General features: G+C 38.3%; 1 protein-coding gene across 3 annotated transcripts in view; it reads right to left on the bottom strand.

Annotated features, from left to right (window-relative positions):
* POLR3B (RNA polymerase III subunit B) overlaps nucleotides 1-27,829 on the bottom strand; it is a 148,912-nt gene that overhangs the window by 56,257 nt on the left and 64,826 nt on the right. For all 3 annotated transcript variants that reach the window (XM_003778108.5, XM_003778109.3, XM_054527579.2), the window contains exons 13-19: nucleotides 20,288-20,449; nucleotides 17,148-17,348; nucleotides 15,156-15,318; nucleotides 13,763-13,916; nucleotides 10,506-10,580; nucleotides 9,858-9,956; nucleotides 2,828-2,955 (exon numbers count right to left, since the gene is read on the bottom strand). In XM_003778108.5, the coding sequence (XP_003778156.1) occupies nucleotides 2,828-2,955; nucleotides 9,858-9,956; nucleotides 10,506-10,580; nucleotides 13,763-13,916; nucleotides 15,156-15,318; nucleotides 17,148-17,348; nucleotides 20,288-20,449 (982 nt within the window). The remainder of the gene's footprint in view (nucleotides 1-2,827; nucleotides 2,956-9,857; nucleotides 9,957-10,505; nucleotides 10,581-13,762; nucleotides 13,917-15,155; nucleotides 15,319-17,147; nucleotides 17,349-20,287; nucleotides 20,450-27,829) is intronic.

Here is a 27,829-nt window from a genome sequence, read left to right as displayed (position 1 = left end):
AAAGCGCCTAAGATTTAAGAAACACTCTCTGCTGGTGTTTTATCGTGGATTAGCTCTCTTACATAGAAGGTAAGGCTTTCCATCTCTGTGGTTTGTGCTGGCCTTGGTCTCCTTCATAGTGATAGAAAATGACTTTCTCTCATTTCTTCACTCTCTTATAGGGGGAGTGGGAGGGACAGTAGGGAATGGTAAAGAGCAAATTTTCCAGATTGGCTAGAATATTTACTGAATTAATTCTGAGCTATTATCTTGCATGTTATACATGGACCAGCAGACAGATGAATACCAACTAAAATATTATTTTAGAAAATCCACATAGAAGCTCTGAATTTAAATAATGTTCAGCAATGGCTCATAGTAAAAATGGGATAGAGTATGAGTTTTAGTTGTCAGCTGTAAAGACTGCAAGGAATTAAAACGATCCAGAGAAGTCCTACTCAAAGTGTGAAGTCTGCATTACAGATCTGGGTATCTGCTGTGAGTTTTCTCCCTCTGCCGACCTTTTTCCTTTTGTCATTTTTCAAGCAGACTTTGCTCAATACTTCTGCAGCTATTTCAGTGTCCACAGAGAAATGCTGCCGCGTTATATGCCAACTCTAAATGTACTTTTATCTCGCTGCTTTTCTTTCCAGTCAGGTGTTTTATAATAACAAACAGTAACAAAGGCTTTTTTTTATTACTTAAGATATTCAGTGGCTTTTGTCTTCCTAGCGTCAGCAGTAACGTCAGAGGATTGTATCCACGGAGCTAAATGTGCAGGACCCAGGGTCAGAGCAGCTGAATACACCAACCTCAGAAAACACAGACAATGAATTGCAAATGACACTCAAAACAAAACGAGAAAAAAAACCTTCACACAGAAAACTACAAAAGAACTCTACAGACACTGAATTGGCTTTCTGTACACACTGATCCTGCTTAACTGTGTGTGGTAACTAACCAAACGTTTCAGATACTCATTGCCACATATAAAGGGTTTTTCTTTTCTTTTTTTTTTTGGTGTATGTGGGGAGAGGAGTTATAAAAATAAAAATATTATTTCTTTCTTTCAAGTCTATTCTTTATTTTTTAAAAAAGCTTCACTACATGGAGATAGCTGCAGCTCTGTTTCGATCTTCAAACACACTGAAGAGTGGCATTAGCGATGAAGTGATTAGTCTTCTGTTAATTCTGCTGAAGGTTCTACACAAAAGGTGTATTGTTTCAGCTGGGATTCACATCATGAAACAAAATGGTTTGGTAAACCCAATAGAAGTGATAGCCCTTTCATGACACACAGGGTTCAGTACTGTATATTTCAACTTGTTAGCAAGTCAGAAGCACAAGCGGGAAATCAGCCTACACTGCTACTGAGGATGAATGGGAAAGGCTAAATTGATGAGCTGCTGTTTAGATTTTCCCACTGGGAATTATTCTCAACTGTCCAGGCATTACATCATTCAGGTAAATAGTAGCAGGATAAAATGCTTTTTATTTCTTTGTAGCTAACCAGAGGGCAATATAAAAACTTGAAAAGAAATATATCTACTCTCTATCCATAATGAAGAAATAGGGTTTCTTAATTGCCAAGCTATGGTCAGTTGCAGCTGGTTGCTGGTAATGGAGGAGCTAAATGCATTCTGGCTGTTACCCAAATGCAATGCAATGCCTCCCTCCCTATATTTTTATAGTTTCTTTATGAAGCTCCTTGTATCATACTTTAAATCAGAGATGGCAATCACATTGGTGTCATGGGCATATATGAAAATAAAATTTACTAAATATATTAGGATTTAAATGATTTTTTAAAACATTTCAAAAAGCTTTATAAGTAAAACTTTTTTTGGCGGGGTCAGGGGGCACTGGTATTCTCTCTGTATAACCTTCAAGATAAAACTCAAACTCCTCAACATATGGCACCTCCCCTTCACGCCTCTGTACCATGCTACACTAGGTAGCCACACCAAAGTACTGAGACTTCTTATGCCATACTTGCTCACACTTCCATACCTTCAAAAATACTCAGTCTTCCAAGACTCAGCTCAGCTCTACCCTTCAGAAACAACCCACTCTCACTTTAAGTGATCTTCCTCTTCTAATTTTCTTAGATTTTGGTTGTAAATTACAGCATTTATTACACCAGATTGGATTACTGTTTTATTTGTTGCTCTCTCCTACTAGACTTTGAACTCCCTGAGCACAGGGCTCTGCCTCATCTCTATTTTCAGGCTCCAGCCTCATGTCTAGTCTACAGTTATGCTCAATAAATGTTACAAATGAATGAATAAATAAATTAATAGATGAAAGAGAAGACAAAGAGGAAGGAAAATAAACTCAGAAATCAGTGTGACATGAATTGGATAAGTTTTAGGAGATACACTAGCAATTGCAAGGGTATAATGGGTTTGGGGATTGTCAACCAGGCAATTACAAGGTACATTCAAATAGACATCGTACATCTTTATCTATTTTTTTCTCCCTCTTCCTCCTTAACTTTGAGTTTTTCTGCCCTTTCTCCCATCTCTCAAGGTTAACAAGTTACATCTTATAGGGCTTTTCTCTTTGTATTTATCCCTCTTAATTCTGTGACACTTATTACATATTGCTTTGTTTGGTGAAGGAAACAAGTTTAGAGAGGTTTTCTCCATTTTTTGTTTAAGATTTAGACATGGCAGGGCACCAAGCCTTGCAGAGTTCCATAGGCAACTCCCTGGGCTTGGTAACCCTCAGGTGTTCCCAGTGCCTGGTTGGGAACATATAATACTGGTGAAGCAGGAATAAAGATGTAAGACTTTTTCCAAAAGTATTTCCAAGTATTTAGAACCAACTTTCAAGAAGGAAATCTTACCCATGGCTTGTTTCCCCATGGCACACTGATAAGTGTTTCTCGGTGACTGGTTATGGTGAGGGTATGGGATAAGTCCAGCACACACGCCGAGAAGAGTGAAGGGTTCAATCTCCAAGTGGGTGGTGTCTCTAACAAGTTAAGTAAAAATCACATATCTTAAGCATCAAGTACAAAAATGAATGTCTCTTAAAGGGTACAAAAATATTGTTATCCAGGTCCTCAAGGGATTTATATGTCACTAAAATTTGATGCTAGTAAAACTGGTAAAATAAAAACATACTTAAATAAAATACAGTAAAACATAAGAAATTGTAATTAACACATAAATTACTATATTCAACATATAGAAATACATCAACAATATCCACATGGATGAGTAGCCTGCTTTTCCTCATTCTTCTAACATATATCAATGAGTACGTTGTATCACCATTTAAGAGTGGAATATACGTCCTTTAAATACAGTTACTAGCCAAGCACAGTGGCTCATGTCTGTAACCCCAGCACTTTGAGAGGCCGAGGCAGGTGGATAATGAGGTCAAGAGATCGAGACCATCCTGGCCAACATGGTGAAATCCTGTCTCTATTAAAAATACAAATTAGCTGGGTGTGGTGGCACGCACCTGTAGTTGCAGCTACTTGGGAGGCTGAGGCAGGAGAATTGCTTGAACCCGGGAGGCAGAGGTTGCAGTGAGCCGAGATCATGCCACTGCACTCCAGCCTGGCGAGAGAGCGAGACTCCGTCTCAAAAAAAAAGAAGAGTTAGTATAAGCCGGGCGCAGTGGCTCACGCCTATAATCCCAGCAGTTTGGGAGGCCGAGGCAGGTGGATCACTTGAGGTCAGTAGATCGAGACCAGCCTAGCCAACACAGTGAAACACTGTCTCTACTTAAAAAATACAAAAAATTAGCCAGGCATGGTGGCGGGCACCTATAATCCCAGCTACTCTGGAGGCTGAGGCAGGAGAATTGCTTGAACCCAGGAGATGGAGGTTGCAGTGAGCTGAGATCTTGCCAAAAAAAAAAGAATAGTTACTATAGACCAACAGGGACCAATACCATAGCCACTAGACACTAGATAACTGTGGCTACTGGGCACTTGAAATGCCAGGCTAGTGTGACTGAGAAACTGAATTTTTAAATTTTACTTAATTACTTTAAATTTTAAAACTCAAATTGAAATTTAAATAGTTCAGTTATATAAAACCTTTTATCTTGGAACAACTCACATCTATGAATCTTTTAAAAGTGTAAATGTTATGAAATGAGATCTAGTATTTCTGATAAAAAATTGGCATCCAAATTGAAATGTGCTGTAAGCGCACACCAGATTTTGAGGACTTATAGTAGGAAAAAAAGTGTAAAATAGCTCATTAGTTTTATATTAATTACCTGTTGACATAATATTTTGGATATGTTGACAAATAAAACTGTTATTTAAAATAATTTTACCAGTTTCTTTTCACCTTTTTAATGTGGCTATTAGAAAGTTTGAGGTTATATAGGTGGCTTGCATTTTATTTTACTGGACAGCTCTGCTATGGGTAGTATTGGACACAAAGTAAGATTTTACCTAGTAGATGTTAGAATCTTGGTTACTTTCATAATATATTTCTGCAGAAAATTCAGTTTTTTGGCCAAATGATGAAGCAACTCAGACGTGTTAGTAGGAAAGAGTACCCAGATTAATTATAGGTATTTGTGGAAAGTACCAGATGTGTCATCCAGGATCTGTGATCTCTGTGAACCCGCTATTTTTCCCTCAAGTGTTTGTGAAGTGTAACCTTAAGAATTTCAGTGGTTTACAGCACCTGTGGACTGAAGTGATGTCCAAGAAACCAAGTCCCAACCCATCACTGGAATGTACCTGGTAAAAGATCCCCCATTTCTCCAGTTATTCATCTATTTTTTTTTTCCAAAACACATGTATTAAATTACGTCCCTAGTTTGGTGAGAGAAGGTGCCTTCCATGTGGTTCTTGGTTTGAAGAGTACTGTTTTCACCTTATGACCTAGCAGAACCCCAATCCTCTCAGACAAGCAGGAAGGGAAAAGACTTCCTTTGTTAAGCAGGAAGGGCAAATACTCTAAGTTTTGTTTTGCTTTTTTCTTTAAAGAACATCAGCTTATAGCTACATTTTATAGTCTAGAAGAAAACAGATTTTCTTTTAAATATACTGCTTTGTTTAAATATTGGCCAAGTTGACATTCTCCATCTAAGTAAAAACCACTTTTTCAGATGTTAACATTGGATTGAGTTGAAAAATGAAAAGAAACATCTTAAGTTTTTTTCTTTTATGGTGACAACAAACATAAACTCATATAGTATCTAATAATTACTGGAAGTCCAAACACTCTAGATTCTGATTTTACAAAAAAAAAAAATTATTCTTTTTAAAATCATCAGTTTAGAAACTGAACAGGAATTGGGAGGTTTCTTTTTTTTTTTTTTTTTTTTCTTGAGGCGGAGTTTCGCTCTTCTTGCCCAGGCTGGAGTGCAATGGTGCGATCTTGGCTCACTGCCACCTCCGCCTCCCGGGTTCAAGCGATTCTCCCACCTTAGCCTCCCGAGTAGCTGGGATTACAGACATGCACCACCACGCCCAGTTAATTTTGTATTTTTAGTAGAGACAGGGTTTCTCCATGTTGGTCAGGCTGGTCTCAAACTCCCAACCTCAGGTGATCTGCCTGCCTTGGCCTCCCAAAGTGTTGGGATTACAGGCGTGAGTCACTGCACTCGGCCGAGATTTCTTATTCACTGTGTATAAAGCACTTACATTTAGTTAGAATGAAAACTAAGTAACCTATTGTTTATAATAGTAGAAAAATTGGAAATTACCTAAATATTTAACAGTAGGAAACTAGTTAATAAACTAAATATGTGTAGGTAGATAATGTAATAACAAACGGCAATTAAAAAATATATATATGTATACAGTCACACACCACATAACATTTTGGTCAACAATAGACTACATAAATGGTGGTGGTTCCAAATGATTATAATACTGCATTTTTACTACACGTTTTCTTTGTTTAGATATGTTTTTTTTGTTTTTTTTTTTTTAATGGTGAGTTAAAGTTTATTGAGGAATAAGACATTCATATACAATTGTCTCTTGGTATACATGGGCGATTGGTTCCAGGACCTCCATGTATACCCAAATTCATGCATACTCAAGTATCCCAGTCTGCACGTATATGAAAAGTTGGCCCTCCATAAATGTGAGTTTTGCATCCCCCAAATACTATATTTTTGATCTGGCTTTGATTGAAAAAATCTATGTATAAGTGGACCCATGCAGTTCAAACCCTCATTGCTCAAGGGTCAACTGTTTAGATATGTTTTGATACACAAATACTTACCATTGTGTTACAACTGCCTACAATGTTCAGTGGAGTAATATGCTGTACAGGTTTGTAGTCTAGAAGCAATAGGCTTTAGCATATAGTCTATGTGTGTAGTAGGTGATAGTGGGTGACAGACACCATCTAGGTTTGTTTAAGTACACTACGACATTCACATAATGAAATCACCTGACAACAAACTTCTCAGAATGCATCCCCGTCATTAAGTGACATATGGCTGTGTATACAAATACACATGTATATAAATATATATACTAATATGGAAAATGTCCAGAGTATACTGGTTAAGTTTCAAAATCAAGGCACTGGAAATGTTATCACTGTTTTATACACACACATTGTGTGGAATTATGTGTGTATGTTTGTACTCAGAAAAAAAATCTAGAATAGTACACAAGAAATTATTAGCATTGGCGACTTCTGGAGGGTAGAGTCTGGTGGGATGGGAAAGGAAGGGGATTCATTCTTTGTACTTCATGCATTTCTATATTTTAAAAAACATAAGTATGAATTAAATAATACAAAAACTTCTAGATTTTTAAAATGAAATTAATTTGACATATAGAATAGCTTGGTATTTGGGTAATGCTGAGAGTTATATTCATTTACATCAGTGAAAAACCAGATGAAAATCCTTGCCTTTGTGAAGCTTCTAAGTAAGGGGAGACAGACAATACATAGATACATCAGTAAAATACCAATTTTACTCTATGGTAATAGGCATAAGAAGTAAAAAAAAAAAAGTAGTAAAGAGGAGTGGATACAGATAAGGGTTTCTATTTTCAATAGAGTGGTCAGAAAAGTCTCACGAGAAGGTGACACCTGAGTGAAGACCCGGAGGAGGTGAAGCAGTGAGCCATGCAGGTATGTGAGAGAGTGCTCCAGGCAGAGGCAGAGGCACACCTGGAGTGTTCGGAGAAGAGGCCAGTGTGGTTGAAACAGGGAGTGGGGAGAGATAGAAATGGGAGTGGGCAGATTGTGCAGGAACTGGAAGGCCTCTGTAAGGACTTCTGAGGGAGATGGAAAGTCCCTGAGGGATCTGAGAAGAGAATGGACATGCCCCCTCTGCTCTATTAGGAAAAGACTGTATGGGAACAGGTGTCAAAATAGTCAGGAGGCCTTTGCAAAAATCCAGGTAAGACATAGAAATGGCCTGGACTAGGTGATGGACTGACGTAGTGAAAAAGAGTCCAGATTCCAGATGTATTTGGAAGGCTCATATGATGAGCTAGGGATTGATGTCGATATAGAGAAAAAGGGTCAGGACGGAAACAGAGGGTTTTGTTGGCTTGAGTAATACAAGGATGGAACTGTCATTTACGGGGCTACTATAAAATAGTTCTCTTTTATACTCAGGATATATATCTATATTTTTTTGTGAGTAAGGGTCTCACTCTCTTGCCCAAGCTGGAATGCAGTGGTGTTCCAAGTATAGCTCACTGCAGCCTCAAACTGGGCTCAAGTGATCCTTCCACCTCAGCCTCCCAAGTAGCTGGGATCATAGGCGCACACCACAACACTTGGCTAATTTTCTTTTATTTTTAGTAGAGATGAGGTCTCACTGTGCTGCCCAGGCTGATCTCGAACTCCTGAGCTCCAGCAACCCTCGTGCCTTAGCCTCCCAAATTGCTGGGATTATAGGTGTGACCCACCACACCTGGCCCTCAGTCAATTTTGAAATGAGGGGTATAAAATAGTACTTTGAGAGATTCACATCTTTAAGGAAGAAAAATTCTGACTAAAAAGCACTATTTACAAAGTGCAAAAAATATATATATTTGCAATATATACATTGGCAACAGGGTTTGCTTTGTCACCCAGGCTGGAGTGCAGTGGCATGAACATGGCTCACAGAGTCTCCACCTCCTGGACTCATGCAATCCTCCAGCCTCAGCCCCCTGAGTTACTGGGACTACAGGCGTACATCACCACACCTGGCTAATTTTTAAGTTTTTTGTAGAGATGGGGTCTTGCCATGTTACCCAGGCTGGTAAATTATAATCTTTTAAAAAGTAATATATTTCATTTGGTAGCAGAAAACAGAAAAGTTTTTCTTTTTCCTGTTTTAAGAGGTTCTCACCCAGGCTGGAGTGCAGGGGCACAGTCATAGCTCAATGTAACCCATAACTCCTGGGATCCAGTGATCCTTCCACCTCAGCCTCCCAAGTAGCTAGGACTACAGGTGTGTGCCACTGTGTCCAGCTAATTTTTTATTTTTATTTTTAGACATAGGGTCTTGCTATGTTGTCCAGGGTGGTCTCAAACTCTTGGCCTCAGGCGATTCTCCTGCCTCAGCCTCCCAAAGCACTGGGATTATAGGGGTGAGCCATTACACTGGGTCAGAAAAGTACTTATTCTTGATTGAAGACATAAATAGTTATTAGGTGGTAGTATTAAACTCTCTAGCAATATATCTGCAAGAATTCCAATTTCAGGTAAGTGGTACATCAGTCACATGCATCAGACAGCAAGTTATATAGATGTTCTTTAATGTACTCCAAATGGAACACAGATGCTTCTAAAAATATCATTGTTCAAGAAGAAATATTGTGAACATACTACCAATTCAAGTGTATACTGCACATAACTTAGAGTTTTTGAACAGACTATGTAGAGAATTCCTGCACTGACAAGAATTCAGATGTCCATGGACAAAATCATCTCTAAAAGAGGTAAGTATATTTTTATACAGTCTGATTCATTAGTTCGATTTTGGCAGTAATCAAGTATTAAAATCAGAGAAGCAACTCCTTTTAAAAAATATACATTAAGGCTGGGCATGGTGGCTCATGCCTGTAATTCCAACTACTCAGGAGACTGAAGTGGGAGGATCGCTTGAGATCAGGAGTTTTAAAGTTTCACTGAGCTATGTCGTGCCACTGTACTCCTTCTGGGTGACAGAGCAAGACCTTGTCTCAAAAAAAAAAAAAAACAACCATATATATATATATGGTTTTATATACATATATGTGGTTATCTATCTATATGGATATATGGATACATCTTTCTATGAATGTGTGTGTGTATATATATAAACTGTCACACGAATAGGAAGGATAATTAAATCTAAAGATGACTTGTTAGCTGCTTTGTAATACTCTTCACTGGGATAAATGATGGGTTATGCTCTGCTATAAAATTGTATATTTCTTTATGGTACATACAGAAATATACAATATACATATATACCATGAAATACTATGCAGTCATAAAAAGGAATGAGACCATGTCCTTTGCAGGGACATGGATGAAGCTGGAAGCCATCCTCAGCAAACTAACACAGGAACAGAAAACCAAACACCGCATGTTCTCACTCACAGGTGGAAGCTGAACAATGAGAACACATGGACACAGGGAAGGGAACAACACACACCAGGGGGCCTGTTAGGGGGTTGGGAGAGGGAGAGCATCAAGATAAATAGCTAATGCATGCTGGGCTTAATACCTAGGTGATGGGTTGATAGGTACAGCAAACCACCATGGCCCACGTTTACCTATGTAACAAACCTGCATGTTCAAAAAAAAAAAAAAAAAAGATTGTATATTTCTAACAGTTCCTGTCAAAAGAGTAAAAGATAGAAGGACTGAAGATGACAGTAAAAGAGAAGGTAGTTTCTATAGTCAGAACAGGTTTTAATTATGGTTGCTATGGATCCTACTTACTTATTAATTGTGTGTTCGTACAGTGCAATGTTACAATCATTTTCTTCATTCACATCTAAATATTCAACCAGACTCTCATGTAAGAAATCTTCAAAATTCCTGGGAAAATATTGGTGAAAGAGACATCATTAAAAAGCATTTTTCTGCAGTATTTTATATAATAACAGGAGACACTGGCTTTCGTTTAGGCCCAAAGCACCTTTCTCTCCCAGAGAGTATCATTACATTGGGATACCTGAAACATGTTATTCTTAGCTCACACAGTAACCACAAATTGCTGAAATAAAAACAGCAAAGTGTCTGTCTGTAACTCTTGTGAACCTAGTCCCCACTTCTTAAAAAAAAAATTCTGACCTTAGAAACCTCATAATGAGACCCACAGTGTCTACACTGACATATGATGTAAGTCCTTTTCTTACCAGAAACAGTTACTTGTGTACTAATTGATATCAAGACTAGGTAACCCTCATGATCTAAATTGATGAATATTTTACAATGTCCAAGCAAGTTCACATGGAGCAAAATAGGTTTTTAACAGGCTGGTAATTTGGTGGAAAGAAATTAAAACACTAAAATGAAAATACACTTTTCTTAAATCATGTATGTGGGTATTAAGGAGATTGGTAAGTTTTACTTTTGGCTACTTACCTGTACCCTTGGGCCAGCTCTTCCATATGTTTATTTGTGACTGCTGGCTTCTGTTTCTTGACAATTATGTAGGGTCTAGAATGGAAACAGCAAAATCAAATTAATAGTAGTTCCAGGGAAAAATTACACAGGCAAGTTAGTTTACCAAAGTGAGATGAGGGAAGATGTAAATACAAGCAAACCTATTCCTGGATTGCTGAGGACACCAGGTACTTTTTTGCATGGATGAGCATGGTATAGGGGCCTATGCTCTCTCCCACATACACACACATACATACCCAAGCCCATGTGCACATGTGAGTATGTGTGGACATATTCATGCACACACACAGTGCTTCCTGCAAGTATCTTAGGAAACATTTGGTTTTGAATGAAAAGGCAACACAAAAATGATACTCAAAGTCTGAAAAGGAAACAAAACCTTTAATGCCATATTTTAAAAAACGGTGTAATGTATCAATCTAAAAACATCCCCTGATTTCACATTGGAAAGATTTTGCATACTACTCATGGAGTTAACAGGCAAAGTAGCACTGTCACCTAGGGTAATAACGGCATTGTGTTATGAGGTTCTGATGAATATCCAGATGTTTAGAGTAGTTTGATTTAGTCTAAACATCACTGAGCTAGGTTAGCAAGATACTTAAAGCTACACATTACCAAAGAGAGTGGCTAAAAGTTGGCAGAGAATGAAGCTTTCTTACTTTGTGGTTTTCAGCGACGTAATGGGTGGAAGGTGGAGAAGGCATTCTGGCAGATTAACCTGTAACTGTCAGTGGGGACTTGCCTCGGAGGGCTTTGCCACCATGAGGAAACCCCGACACAAAGGATGGCATGCGGCACTGAAACGTCAAGGGCTGTTGCTATTTGGATAAGCAGCTCTTACAGAGAGGAGCAAGTAACCACCAGACACTTGTGCGCTCTACCCTAAAGTCCAAATAACTATTTGAGGACTAATGAGCACTTTTCAACAGTTAAGAAGAGGAGCTGCACAATTACAAAAGGGGAACACAAGTTGTTGAAAAATGAACTTGGTGAGCTTTTCATGGAAATCCACAGTACCTCGAAATTCTGGCTCCTTCTTGGTAGGGAAGCAGAGCCTACTAATGCCTCATTTGAGCGCTGCAGTGGATTCAGGTTAAGCCTCAGATGAGATGACAGAAACCGGCGGAGGAGAGGGAGGGGATCACATTTAGCTGCCTCAGTTATCTTTACGTTACTCAACGCATTCTACTATTTTTTCCTGCTAGATCTGTTATGCCATTATAAAGTTGCTTCTATAAAAGAGTTTTATTTTTGAATATATATTATGTTGGATGTAATGAAATCCTAAAAAAGAGTAACCTAGAAAATGTCACTGTTATTCCTAGCCTTAACTGGACCATGTTATTAAGTTATAAATAAGCACCTAATGTGTGCCTGGCACCCTACTGAGCACTTACCACATCTTCTATCAACTAGTTCTCAGGACAGTTTTAGGCAGGCATTATTGTTTCCATTTTACAGCCAACAAAACCAAGGCTGAGAGACTGAAGTAGTATACTCAGAGTCACATAACTCAGTAAGTGGGAAGTTAGGATTCAAACACAGGTATATCATCAGCTAACCATTCTTCAGTTGCAAAGAAGAGAAACCAATTCTGGCTAATTTAAGCAAAAATGAAGTTTACTGGAAGCATTAAGAATTTACTGGTGCTGGGTGCGATGGCTCACACCTGTAATCCCAGCACTTTGGGAGGCTGAGGTGGGTGGATCACTTGAGGCCAGGAGTTCGAGACCAGCCTGGCCAACACAGTGAAACCCCATCTCTACTAATAATACAAAAAATTAGCCAGGGGCAGTGGTGTGTGCCTGTAATCCCAGCTACTGGGTCGGGGAGGGGGGCGGGGAGCTGAGACATGAGAATCGCTTGAACCTGGGAGGCGGAGGCTGCAGTGAGTCAAGATCGTACCACTGCACTCCAGCCTGGGTGACAAAGTGAGACTCTGTCTCAAAAAAAAAAAAAAATAATTTAATGGAAGGATAAGAATCAAAGAAAAAGGTGAAATGCTCAGCCTCAGAAAGAAAAGGAACGAGAGCAGTTCCAAGAATCCAGAAAATGAGGTGTAACAGGCAGTCTCTTGCATGCAGCACTGGGAGAATGAATCAAGTCCAACCACCTCCCTCCCTTGATTTATTTTACCTGGGATTCAAATTCTCTGATGAGGAGGTCTGACTGACCTTATTTGGGTCATATGCCCAACCCCTGGCTGAAGAGAAGAGGGTGCTAGACTGACCATCCCAAGAAGCCTGCCAATGGGGACAGGCAGTCCTCAAAGGAAAATGAGGTAGTGTCATATGAAGGAGGAAAGGATGCTGGAGGAAAGCATGCAGTCACTCTCCCAGCTCTGACAGACTTCCAGCTACTGCTGGCTCCCTGCCTTGTGCTTCAACACTACCCGAGGTATACACAGAATAACTATGGTAATGCTAGAAAAGGCTTGTAAAACAAGGCAATGTCCTCAGCTGATGTCTCTGCATATCCCCTCAAACCAGACACCATGTCACATTCATCTCTGTACCTCCGGCTCCTAGATAGTACCTGTGCATAATAGGCCCTTAATAAATACTTACTGAATGAATAAAAGGAACCTACGTTTCCATTGGGTCTAGTGTTATTTTATTTCTTCATGCCTCCATGTTTTCATTCTTGCCTTTTTTCAGCCTTTCTCCTCCCCACCTACCTCCAAGTTAACACAATCCTACTCCTCCTTTAAAGCTCAGTTTGTAGCAACAGACTATAGTGGGCAAAATCATGCATCAAACGAATCCTAAGGACTTTCAAATAAAAAACAGATTCCACCACTCTTTAGCTTTCAATAAGTTACTTAGCCTCACTGAACTTCAGTTTCCTCATTTCTTAAATGACAAGAATAATCCAACCTCATAGGGTTGAATGAAGTTAAAGCCTTACACATATAGTGTCTCTATTAAAATGACAAATGGTGGCTAGCATTAACTACTAGCACAGTTGATTGTTATTAGTCATTTTTTCTGCCTTTCCCGGCAGACTGAGCTCTCTGAGGGCAGACTCTGTCTCCCATTAATCTGAATCCTTGGTACCTAATATGCATATTCACGAAGTGTTTGCTTACGGAATTAAATTTATCTTCACAATGAAAGAGGTTAAAACAGTTTCAAAAATAAAAACAAGTCTATTTCTTTCAAGAGCAAATATAAAGAGATTCTTAAAAACTTTTTAGTAACCTGCATATATACCTGCATAGCCTTCCCCCATCAGAAGAAATATAGACACATCGATCTGTAAGATTTGTTGAGATGGAAACAAATTCATTGATATATCCTGCTCTTCTCATGAGTCGAAATGTATTCACTAGCTTTTTGTGGTCTCGAATGACACCTAAGATGTTACCTAGGCAAAAAGAAAGAATAGGTAAGACAGAAATAAAAAATAAATGCAACCTGATTTAATATATCCAACCAATAAAAACAGTAATCAGCACTAAGCAGTTATTTGAAAATACTATTATTAACACCTGCAGCCAGTCCACAAGGTTGCAGGGAAGCAACAAAGGAAGAATGCTTAAGGGCCAGTCCTTCCACATGCTGGCTGAGGAATACTGGAAAAGTCAGCTTCATTTTCCTCATCTTCCAGCACAGTGCTGGGGCATGAACTTGGGGTCCAAACCACCTGGGTTTGAACACAGGTTCCATCACTTCCATAGGCTGGCAGTAAAGATTAAACAAGCTGATCATTTAAAGTACTGAGAATTCTGCCTAGTACCTACTAACTGCTATTATTAAACTGCTTCTTGTTGTAATCATCATCTGTGAAATGAGGAAAATGAACTTTGCTTCCCAAGGTTAGCGGGAGGATTCAAAGAGGCACTGGGTGAAAGTGCAGAGTAAAAGCTCACTCAATGTTAGCCTCTGGGACACAATGAACTAGGCAGTCAGTTAACAGCCCTGCTGAGGCTCTGACCCCTTCCTCACCAGCCCATATAAAAAAAGAGTTAATGCCTCCTAGAATGAGAGGAAGGGGGAGAGGAAGAGAAAACAGACAAGTGATAAGGGATAAGCTCATGGAGCATACTAGGGAGAGGACAGGCACACAGCACCAAATCAAAAGCAGAAAGGAAGAGAGCACACTTGCTGCTGAGTCTCTGGAAGACTTTGAAGGAGATGGGAAGAGGTATATGAAAGAAGTAACTGGAGTGTGAGCCAAAGGAGAGGGATCCTCTTACCACAGGCTGCTGACATATTGATTATCAGATGGCTAGACAAAGTCAATTCATTATAAGAGTTGATCTGATAATTTTTGCAGAATGACTCCAATATTTAACTTGTACTTAAAGATACCATGTTGAACCTTATTCCACTAAGGATATGCCAGCAACTGCAAAAGGGAAGCAAGCAGACACTTTCTGCAAAGTTACCCTTTAGCTCTGATAGCTATATCCTCTCAGAACCTTGGATAACCCAGCCAACAAAGTAACTGTTTCTGTTATCATTGTATTTTCTACCTTTAAGTGAAGGTCAACCTGGGCCCAGAATTAAAGTCTATCTATGCTTTAAATACCAGGATAATAATGGATTCCCTCCCCCTCTTCACAGACTATCTAGGACCAACATGTCTCTATAATATACCCACCATTAAGAAAGACAAGAAACACATTTGGGTAAGAGAGCTCTTCCCCACATAATAAATTCACATCTTCTACTCCCAAGTTACTGGCTAATTTAACAATGGGTCCATCTTCCATATCAGTTGTGATGTGTGTCATAAGGGCCAAGTTTTTAACCAAACCACATGCCTAAAAAACAAAAGACAGTCATTTCTAAGAATGAACATTAGTAATACAAAGTACAGTTTACATCTGAAAATAGCTCACTACTTTGCTGGCAGCAATGCAAAGCAGTACAACTTTGTAGGGGATACTGTGGTGATTCACACAAATGCCTTTAAAATATATATATATCCCTTAACTCAGGAGAATTTCTCTTCATAACAAGCAAGGATATAAAATAGATTTAGATACAGAAATGCTCAGCACAGTACTATTTGTAATTGTAAATGTTGATGGCATCATAAATGTCCAACAAAACTGATTACATTAACAATTACTCCCAGACATTGGAACATTACAGTCATTATGATGACATTGTATAAAATAAGTAAAGGAAAACATTAATAAATGCAGCTACATAAAAATATAAAACTTCTGGCCTGAAATGAGAGACTGTATAAAATAACTGGCCAGTACCCTTAAGTTTCTTGGTCATGAAAGGTAAATAAAGAAAGACTAAAAGAGACAAGGAGACATGACAACTAAAAACAATGTGTGATTCTGGATCAGAAAAAAGACAACAGTGGGACAACTGGCAAAATTTGAATAAGATCCATAGATTAAAGTAATGTTCAATGTCATGAGGCTGATAACAGTGCTATGGTTACGTAAGATGTTCACAGTTGGGAATCTAGATGAAAGATTGTGGAAAATCTTTGTACCAGTTTCATCACTTTTTTGTACATCTAAAATTATTTCAAAATCAAAAGAAAAGAAATCTTTTTAAACATCTATGCAACTCGGTACAGTTCTAAAACAAAAATACCACCAAGGACAGAATATAGCGAATAGAAAAAAAATACTTAAGACAGGTGACTTGTAAGATTGTATCTTCAAGTCTTAGAACCATCTGCTGCAGTAATGTACAAAATAGCTACTTTTTTGAAGTTAGCTGAAGCAATCTCTGGGAAATGAAATGTTTCAAAGTTCAAGATATATAAATTATGCAAAATTTGACAAACTGGATAATTTTAGTGTCACTTTTTATATGGTTTAAGATAAATTAAATACTTTCTAAAAATCGCAGCTCTATACAGACTCCTATTTTCATCTCTTTCAAATAATAATAAATTCCTACACTTTGGACCCTACATCTTTTACTTGTTGTAATTATTAATTCAGCATATATTCATGGGGCCTGTACTCTAACCAAGGCTCTATGTTAGGAGCTTGAGATACAGTGGTGAACCTTCCTTCCTCAAGAATTTTACAATTTAGAAGGAATAGAATCAAGTGAAACTAACAATGTTAACACAAAGGAGAAAGGACCGTGACACAGGGAGTAGCGGGTGCTATAGAAGTAAACCCATGTAAACTCCCTGGCTTGGTGTTTAGGCAATTGCTTGTGTTTCCAATATAAGTGAGTCAAAATCCACATTAGGTCATGGACTGTATACTCCTAATTGGCTGTGACTGAGCCTACCTAAGGACAATAAGGAGCTGCTCAAAAAGAGCCCCTCATGAGCATGAGAGCTGATAGGTCTTTCAATCTGCCCTCACAGTCTTATCCCCTCTGTGCATGTTTTGATTTTGGGATAAACTAAAATAAGCAAGAGAAACATGGACTGTATTACTTTTAGCTAACATACTGAATCAAATGCTTCTGCAGGTCCTAGTTTTAGAATGATACTAATGTAGTCTTCCAAGCATGTCAATATTTCTTTGCCAGATAAATGACAGACCAAAGAAAGGATATGGCCTGGAGATGGGAACAGAAGCAGATCTCCCCACCCCACCCCATGCACAGACATAGGTATCGCCTCTGACACAGCATCAAGACTCCTCAGATTCCTTACCTCTCCTTCAGGAGTGTCCGAAGGACACAGCATTCCCCACTGAGATGGCTGGAGGGAGCGAGGACCACTCACTTTTCTTGTTTTTTCAAACTGGGAAGAGATTCTTGTCATCATGCCCAGTGCGGATATATATGACAAGCGAGACAGCACTTGGGTTACACCCTGGCGGTCCATTTTAAATCTCTTTAGAGACCAATTTCCCTGTAGGGAGAAGAAAGACATAAGACTATTCCTAACCCAATCCTATGTTGTCTGATACTGTGCGGTCACTCCAAGAAGTTCATTACAGGAGCTTAATGCTTACAAAATTAGAACCATGACATATATTCAGAAATCAAAGTGTCACAATTAAAATGAAAGTTTAGTCAAGTCACTTGCTGGGGTTTTCTAAGAAGATAATGAACATTACTATGTCTAGCAACCATCTCAGAATTATTCGATGCATAACCTTACCACATCAGAGCACTCACCTTCTGAGGAACTAATTCTATAATGAAGAGCCAGTTCAACCAGAGATTTCCATGGGAAGTCATAAGCTAACTGATAAAACATCAGCAATTTCTATACACATTTAAAGGAAAACTAGTTTGAAGCTCAAAGAAATCATTTCATGTTGGAATGTGCTATTATTTGGATGTTTTCCAAAGTTAGTCTTAAGAACAGGAAAATGTAGCAACAGAAAAATAACTCAGATATCATTTACTTAGGATAATGAACAAACTGAAGGCTTCTTAATTAAGGTTTAAGGAATCTAAAAATAGTATATATATTCATATTAAGAAACATATATTCTCTGTGGCCACTGTGTCATTATTAAAATAGATTCATATGAACTAAATCTCGAACATTAAATTTACTTTATCTTCTTATGCATTAAATATGTTGTATTATTTTAAATATATTTTATAGTTGTATTAATTGTATACATTAAAAATATTCTCCAGGATAATTTAAAGATTAACATTAGGAATTTTTGAAATTTAAATTCATGGTAACATGAATTAACAGTAGAAAACAGTATTTATCAAAAAAGCAAAGCAGGCCGGGTGTGTTGGCTCACGCCTATAATTCCAGCACTTTGGGAGGCCGAGGTGGGTGGATCACCTCAGGTCAGGAGTTCAAGACCAGCCTGCCAACGTGGCAAAACCTCATCTCTACTAAGAATACAAAAACTAGCTGGGCGTGGTGGTGCACGTCTGTATTTCTAGCTACGTGGGAGGATCACTTGAGCCCAAAAGGCAGGGGCTGCAGGGAGCTGAGATTGCACCACTGTACTCCAGCCTCGAAGTAAGATGCTGTCCAAAAAAAAAAAAAAAAGAGCAAAGCAGACAATAAGATGTGAACAAAATTGTTGGCTCAAGTTTTATAATTCTAAAGAGAAAAACTGCACCTGCCATGGTTCTTCATTCCTCCTCAGAGGACCCAATAAAAGCTAGGAATGTTCTCTTGAGAAAAATGCACATAGAAACAAGAACAAAACTTTTATATTCATTTTTGGACTCTTGTGGATCCCAGGTTAAAAACTCTTGTAGCAGAAAAACTGCTAAGGCTTCAGGAAAAGATTAGATGATCTGTTTGCCTTAAAATATGTAACTTTGGGGGAGCTCCCTCACAAATCACAGTTTGCTCACTATTATAGTGAAGATCGATCACTTTGGAACCTTGAGTTTCTGAAACGTGGGAAAGAGCTAAACTCTAAGAAACCCTATTATAAGACAAAGAAACAGAGCGACCATATATATCCCACAAATTAACCTCTCATATTATTACTTATTTCATTAACTCCTTTTATCCTTGGAGGCAGAATGAATCTAGTAAACTGACTTATGCCCACAGAGTAAGAGTAAATAAGGTAAATAAGTATTCAGCACACAGCTAAAATAAGGCAGCAGCTGTTGGCAAGTAGCAAGTAGATGGGAGTGAAGCCAAGATGTTCAGCAAGAGAATTTGTTCTTGTATTCTGTAGGAGTATTACAAAAGGGAGAGACGAGAAACAGACAAGAGGGCTAAAAATGCTCCTTTGAGAAAAATGTATTTGGTAAAAGCATTCTGCTAATAGCAACACTAAGAATTTTAAAGGTTGATCTTTTTCTGTTGCCTAGAGCGGGGCACACCTGTAACTAGGCCTGCTACTGATTTCTGTAATAAGCAGTTCTATTAGGGAGGTAAAGCACTTTCCTTTAGGGGCAAAAGAACTACTCAAATAGCTCTTTTGACCTGAAAATCATGGGTGAGGAAGCAAGGAAAAGTAATTCTAACAGAAGTTTGTTCAAGCATTCTTTGGAAGATTCTCTTCAAATATTCAGGGATCCACCTCAGACAAGTTTGGGCCACTAGAGATTATGTGCCTAAATAGGGACAAAGGCCTGGTTCACCTCAAATTTAGATGTAGCTGTCACTGTATGGGCCACTCACATAGACCCACTATGAAGTTCTAAAGTCAAGTATTGAAGCAAGTTTGCGCTAATTCTTTCATCATTAAGGGAATCAACATGGTAGATTATACTATGCTTTGTTGGGGCAAAATCTCATCCATAAAACTAATTTTATGTCTGGCATGCAAAACATGAACCAGACTTCATCAGATAGACCTATAGTTGTTATGCTTTAAGAAAGGAAGCAAAAACCCATCTGATAACCTTTTATGAATAGCCTAAGACCCTGACTACATAGCAGCTGCCGAGAACTGAATTCATCCAGAACTGAATTCATTGCTTATGTGAGGAACAGCTGATAGGTCTTGGAAGAATATAAACCTCCTGTGAAATGAAACATTTTCTATTATTTTGGACAAAAGGTTGATAATTAATAAACCTGCCTGAAATGTGTCAATTTTACTATAGAAGAAAATGGGGGAAAGTTTCTTTAAAAGAATGGTTATTAACAGTTCAATGAAGATTTTTCCTCTATATAAGAGTACCTATTTTCTTATTGCCTCATATAACAGCAACTATAATTTGGCAGGAAAGTTATAGTAATAAACACTTCAGACTTTCTTTCAAAGTAGAAATATGCACTTTGTAAACATTCCTTTTGATATATATATTTCACCTGGATTCTCAAAGTGCTTTAAGTTTCTGTTCTATTGAATAGGTTTACAAATAAATTACAAAATCCTAAAAGAGTGACTGAAGACTTACGGTAGAAATAGCATTCACCATGCCATTGGTGATCTGGTCTTGGCGCATGTGTTTGACAACATCAAATTGGGCTGCTCTTTGCTTAGGAATCACCTGGTCAGCAATCTTTTTCATTTCAGAATTAAATTTTTTGAACAAGTCTTCAAAAAGAAGAGATAAAAGCTAAAAAAAAAAAAAAAAAAAAAAGGTATATGGTGATTTTTCAAAAAGCATTGCTAGATTATTTTAATAAATTTTAGGTCTTAAGATTTTTAAAAAATAAGATAGAGAAACTGCTTAAAACAGAAAAAAATTGATATTTTCAAATTCAGTTTGACAGATATGTACATAATTTTCTATGTGCTTAACACCGTGCTAGGCATTTAAACGAGAGCAAAGATGATGACATACTCACTGCATTCAAAGACATTTCCTTTAGACCAGTCACTTCTAGACTTTCAGATTTCATTGACCAATGACCTAATTTTTAATTTTACAATAAAGTTATACATTAAAACCAAAAAGGATGGGAGGGGCAGAGAAGAATTACCATTATAAACTCTGAAGATACCCAAGATGTTTCCTGTATCATTGGTAAAGGTATAAATTGGTACAATCACTTAGGAAACAGTTTGCCATTATCTACCCATCCCTGTGCCCCAACAGTTCCTCTCCTAGTTATACCTGCTGCAGGAGTGGTTCTCAAACTTTAGCATGTGTAGTAATCACTCTGAGGGATTGTTAAAACACAAATTGCACCCAGGCGCGGTGGCTCACGCCTGTAATCCCAGCACTTTGGGAGGCCGAGGTGGGTTGATCACGAGGTCAGGAGTTCAAGACCAGCCTGGCCAAGATGGTGAAACCCTGTCTCTACTAAAAATACAAAAATTAGCTGGAGTTCAAGACCAGCCTGGCCAAGATGGTGAAACCCTGTCTCTACTAAAAATACAAAAATTAGCTGGAGTTCAAGACCAGCCTGGCCAAGATGGTGAAACCCTGTCTCTACTAAAAATACAAAAATTAGCCAGGCATGGTGGCGGGTGCTGTAATCCCAGCTACTTGGGAAGCTGAAGCAGAGAACTGCTTGAACCCAGGAGGTAGAGGTTGCAGTGAGCCGAGATTGCGCCACTACACTCTAGCCTGAGCAACAGAGTGAGACTCTGTCTTAAAAAAAAACAAACACACACACACACACACACACACACACACGCACACACACAAATTGCAGGCCCGGCCCTTACAGTTTCCAGCTTAGTAGGTCTAAGGTAGTGCCCATGAGTATGAATGCCCAATCAGCTCCCAGGAGATGACAGTGCTGCTGGCAGGAGGAGGGCACTCAAGATACTTATACTAGCTATTTGTAGCAGCTAAAATCTGGAAACCATACAAATAATATATAGACAAACTGTGGTAGACTCGTATAATGAAACACTGTAAAACAATGAAAATGAACAAAAAATAACTAACCACAAAATCATGGCTGAGTATTAAAAACAAATACTCAGCAAAATAAACCAGACATAAAACAACATATATATGGCATGATTCCATTTATATAAGGTTCAAAACCGAGCACAACTACATTATATTGTTTAGAAAGGTACAATTAGGTGGTTAAACTTTAAAGAAAAGTTAGGATGCAAATAGTGTAATAGAAGGAATCAGCTAAAATTTTAAGGACTTCTTAAAGGCCAAATGTGGACTGCCACACAAATTCAGAATTCTTCTGAAGCCCAGGCACAAGAAGTGTCCACTCCCACTCACAAGTTCCTTTCTGTGGAGTGCTCATGAAAGGCTGCAGTGAGGAGAAAACCTGAGAAAGACCCCTTTGTTGGAACACAGGCAATAAAACCCTACCTACCTACTTCCCTGGGCTTTCTTGCATAGGAAGCAACACCTAAATCCCTGGGAAGGGGGCAGGACACCCTCCTGCCTAGCAAAGTCCCAGGAGGCAAAAATAACCTCTTCTCAGAGAGGGACAGAAGCAAAAGCTGTCTGTCCCTAATCTCCCCCGCTCTCCCAACAAACTCTGCACCTACAGTAACTAGCAACAACAGTCTACCCCCAGAAGAGGTCCAGCAAACCCTCTGATTCTAGGAAAAGCTGCAATGCCAGAGAGAAGAGGAGAGAGAAGCATCTTTCCCTAGGGGAGGAGCAGGAAACCTGGTTGGGCAAAGATCCTGCACTGATACACAGCAGGGGCCAGATACCACAGGGAAGGGGCAGGAAACTGAAATCTTTCCTTTAGAAAATGGGGGAAAAAGAAATGATTGCCCATTCTCAACACTCCTATTCAACATTGTATTGGAGATGCCATTCAGTTCCATAGGACAAGATAAATAAAAGATATAAATATTGGAAAAGAAGCAATAAAACTGTCTTTACTTGCAGATAATATGTTCATCCACATAGAAAATCCAAAAGAATCTAAGAAAAAAACCTTAATAGAAATAGTACATGTGTTTAGCAAGTTTGCAAGATACAAGGCCAATAAACACAAAGCAACTGAAAATTACTGAAAGAAATTAAAAAAAACTTCAATAGGTGAGATGGTATGTTCATGGATTGGAAAGCTAAATATTATTTAGATATCAGTTCTCCCCAAATTGACCTACAAATTCAAATGTAATCTCAATGAAAAAGCTTGCAGGCTTTTATTTATTTGTGAAAATGGAGAAGCTAATGCTAAAACTTAAGTAAAAATGTTAAAATTCCTAAGTTTATAATAATACTCAGAGAAAAAAAACCTTCACTATTCACTTCTGGAGGAAATTAGAGAACTAAATCATTATTCTGCAAACAGGCTTAAAAAAAAATCTAGCAAGCATTTACCCCGCCTTTCCCATGGAAATTATGTTTCAGGGTAACGAAAGGGATGACAATGAAAGTACTCTTTATTAAAAAATTCCAGCTAATAAATGGACCAGGATGAAAATGTTAGAATATCACTGTTTTGCACGCCCTAATGAGATAATAAATAAAGGAAATGATCATCATCAGATGCTAAATAAAACTATCAGGAGAAAAGTTGATGGGGAACTTAATAATGGATGAATCAGGGACCCAAACACCTAAACCCAATGATCAATTTCAATGGCACAAAAAGTGGATAAAATCAGACATACAGGATAGGATATACCCCCACCACCCATGAAGTGTTCTAGTCCCAAAAACCAAACCAAACCAAAACCGGAATACCATCTATCTTCTAGATTTAACTCCTGGTTTATAAGAAATTTAGGAGGGAGAGGAATATATATATATATATATATATATATATATGTTAAAAGACACCATGAGGGCTGGTCTCGGTGGCTCACGCCTGTAATCCCAACACTTTGGGAGGCTGAGGCAGGCGGATCATGAGGTCAGGAGTTTGAGACCAGCCTCAGCAACATGGTGAAACCCCATCTCTACTAAAAATATAAAAATTAGCCAGGCATGGTGGCTGGTGCCTATAATCCCAGCTATTCAGGAGGCTGAGGTAAGAGAATCGCTTGAACCCGGGAGGCGGAGGTTGCAATGAGCCAAGATTGTCCCACTGCACTCTAGCCTGGGCAACAGAGCAAGACTCTTGTCTCGAGAAAAAAAAAAAAAAAAAAAGAAAAAGACACCATAAGGATATGTGACAGTTAATTTTAGGTGTCAGCTTGACTGGGTTAAGGAATGCCCAGAAGGTTGGAAAAGCATTACTTCTGGGTATGTCTCTGAGGGTGTTGTTTCTGGAAGAGATTGACATTTCAATCAGTGGGCTGAGTAAGGAAGATCTGCCCTCAACTAACGTCAGCAGGCATCATCCAATCTTTTGAGGACTCAGATAGAACAAAAAATCAGAAGAAAGGCAAATTTATTCTCTCTTCTGGAGCTGAGACACCCATTTTCTCCTGGCCTTGGACATCAGAACTCTAGGTTCTCAGGCATTCAGCCTCAGTCTGAGAGTTAACACCATCACCTCCCTGGCTCTCAGGCCTTTGGACTTGGACTAAACTATACCACTAGCTTCTCTTGTTCTCCAGCTTGCAGACAGCACATTGTGGGACTTCTCTGTCTCCATAATCACATGTGCCAATTCCCATAATAAATTCCTTCCTATCTTTTCTATCTATCTAAAAAATTTTAATGTGTGAAAAGGTGTAAAAAATTTTAGTCATGTCTTTTAGAGATACATTTTTAAGTATTTACAGAATGTGATTTGACATCTGAGATAATGAAATGATTTGATGGCGACAACTTGTTTAAACAACATAATTTGGGGAATAAGGGGAGGGAAAAGAGTTGAGAAGGGTATAGATGAAACAAGATTCAACTGATAACAGTTGAAGGTCTGTGATGGAGATATGGGAGTTAATTTTACTATTCTATTTTTGTATATTTTTGAAAATGTTCATATTTTTATTTAAAATGTCTACCAAAAACCCTTAAAAAACTTAGAAATAAATCTGAAAGAGGTGCAAGACCCTCATGAATAAAATTATAAATCTTTATTGAAAAACATCAAAGAAAACCAAAATAAATGAAAAGAGAATATTCATGGATAAAAAGTCTACATATTTTAAGATTATGAATCTTCTCCAAATTGATCTACAGTTCCAATGCAATGCCAATTAGAATCCCTAGAAGATTTACTTTGATGAAAATTGACAAAATAATTCCAAAATTTATATGGAAAAGCTAAGACCCTGAAATAGCCCCGACACTCCTAAAAAAGGTAAAGGTACTAATGAATACATAGACAAGCTGACCAATGGATAGACCAAAGAGTCCAGAAAAGATCTGCACATACAATAAAACTTGTTATATGATAGAGATGCATTCTGGATCAGTGAGGAAATGAAAGACTATATAATAAATGGAGCTGGGACAACCAGTTATCCATTTAGAAAACAAATGAAATTGGATTCTTTACTTCATTCCAGATGAACAAAAGAACAAATACTAAACACACAAGTTTAAAAAATAAAGAGCACTGTACTAGTCTGCTCTTGCATTGCTATAAAGAAACAACTGAGACTATGTACTTTATAAAGAAAAGAGGTTTAATTGGTTCATGGTTCCGCAGGCTGTATAGGAAGCATGATGCTGGCCATCTGCTCAGTTTCTGGGGAGGCCTCAGGAAACTTACAATTATGGCAGAAAGTAAAGGGGAAGCAAGTATGTCTTATATGGCCAGAGCAGGAAGAAGAGGGAGAAGGGGGCGATGCTACACATTTTTAAGCAACCAGATCTCATGAGAATTCTATCAAGAGAATGGCACTAGGAGGATGGTGCTAAGTCATTAAAAACCACCCCCATGATCCAATCACCTCCCACCAGGCCCCACCTCCAGCATCGGGGATTACATGTCAATATGAGATTTGGGTGGGGACACAGATCCAAACCATATCAAGCACTATTAAAAGTTAGGTAAGTTGACAAATGGCTGCAACTAAAAGCACAAATTAGTAGCACTTTAAAATACCATAAAGTTGGCCGGGCACCATGGCTCATGCCTGTAATCCTAGCACTTTGGAAGGCTGAGACCGGTGGATCACTTGAGGTCAGGAGTTCGAGACCAGCCTGGCCAACATGGTGAAACTCCATCTCTACTAAAAATACAAAAATTAGCTGGGTGTGGTGGTGCACGCCTGTAATCCCAGCTACTTGGGAGGCTGAGGCAGGAGGATCGCCTGAACCCAGGAAACGGAGGTTACAGTGAGTAGAGATCATGCCACTGCACTCCAGCCTGGGCGACAGAGCCAGACTCTGTCTCAAAATATATATATATATATATATATATATATATATATATATATATATAAAGTTATTAAAACAAGAATTTAGACTGGAAAAGGATATCTGCAACACATATAACAAAAAATTAGGAGGCAAAATATACAAAAATCTCCTTGAAATCAGTAACAAAAATGGGAACAACCCAAAAGACATTTCAAAGAAAACAGGAATAATCAATAAGTACATGAAAAGGGGCTCAACCTCATTAGTAATGTAGAAAATGCAAATTAAGACCACAAGGAGATGCCACTTTGCACCTATTAGACAAAAACTTAAAAGTCTGATACTAAGTCATGGGACGGAGATCATCAGAAATTCATATACAACGTAATGTAGAAATACTTGGCAAACTAGTTTGACATTCTCCAGTTCAGGTAAAAATTTAACTTGACTCTGACTCCATGACTAGGCAATCCTCCTTAGAGAAACTCTTGCATATGGAAACCAGGAGATATAAATAAGAATGCCAGTGTTATGTTTTTTTTTTTTATGTCAAATGGGGAGAAACAATACAAAGTCCTTGATCAGTAGAATGAATAAAGTGGTATTCATCATACTGTATCACATCTTGACACAATGGAAAACAGAAATGAAAATGAACTACAGTGATATGCAACAATATAGACACATCTTAATGTTGAAAGAAGAAAAAAATTGCAGAGAAATTATATGGTATATGGATCTATTTCTATAAAGTTCAAAAGTAAGCAAAGCTTATACTGTAATAAATAATTTTAAAACTTTAAAATTAAAGATGTAAATGATATAATAAATCAAGAAATTAAAAAATGCAAAAGTTCAGGATGGTAGGGGAAAATGAAGAATGGAGCAGGGGGTACATAGGTAAATGAAATAGTATTGGTAATAGTCTAGTTGTTGAGTAGTGGCCTTGAGGGTGTTCATTTTATTTGTACCCTTCATAACATATAAATGTAACATTTTAATTTTTATGTTAAAAATTACCTATAAATGCTATTAAACCACAGTGATATTTTAAAACAGTGTGATTATGAAAGCCAAATCAATGGGATGGAACAGTAAGTCATGAAAACAGACTAGGTGGCTCTGTTTCCCGAATTGGTAGAGTAGGTCCTATCAGACGGATTCATCTGCAGATAATAATTATAAATTCTGGACAAAACATTTAAAAACTTTTTGAAGGCACTAGGGAGTGTCCAAAAGCAGGACACTGAGAGAGAATGGCACTGGGTACACATCTCATTTTTAAGGCTTTTCACCTAAGGGTAGGCCACATTAATAAAAAGGGTCCAAGCCACATTGGGAAGCTGAAACTCAGAGAAAGACCCGCAGTCTTACCGGATTGAAGAAACAGAAGAAAAAGATCTGAACTACTGGATTTGAGTAGCTGGAAGGTGAAGGGGAATTTCATAAAGGAGAGAACCCAAGGAAGAAAACTCCAAACTATATATATAAACTTTGCCCAAATCTCTGGCTGATCCCTGAAGCAAACATTGAGAGGTGTGGCCCATATCCATCCCCACCCCCCGTGCCTCACTGCCCCGCATCTGGGTGGGGACTATTTGACCAATAGAATAAACGTAAGTGATGCTGTGACTTTCAGTCTAGGTCATTAAGGTCACACAGTTTCTTGTCTATGGGAAACACTTACTCTTGGATTCCTGAGCCACCGAATGTGACAACTCTGGAAAGGCCTGAGCCTAGCTTTCCAGCCCTTCCCACCATCCTCTAGCAGAACACCAACCAACTAATCTCCATCAACACCATGTGAAACAAAAGAATCAAATAGCCAAGTCCTGCCTGAATTCTTGA

This window comes from Pongo abelii, chromosome 10 (assembly GCF_028885655.2).
Source record: "Pongo abelii isolate AG06213 chromosome 10, NHGRI_mPonAbe1-v2.0_pri, whole genome shotgun sequence".
Classification (NCBI taxonomy): Eukaryota; Metazoa; Chordata; class Mammalia; order Primates; family Hominidae; genus Pongo; species Pongo abelii.
Note: the sequence above shows the minus strand (reverse complement) of the source record. Positions and strands in the feature narration are given on the sequence as shown.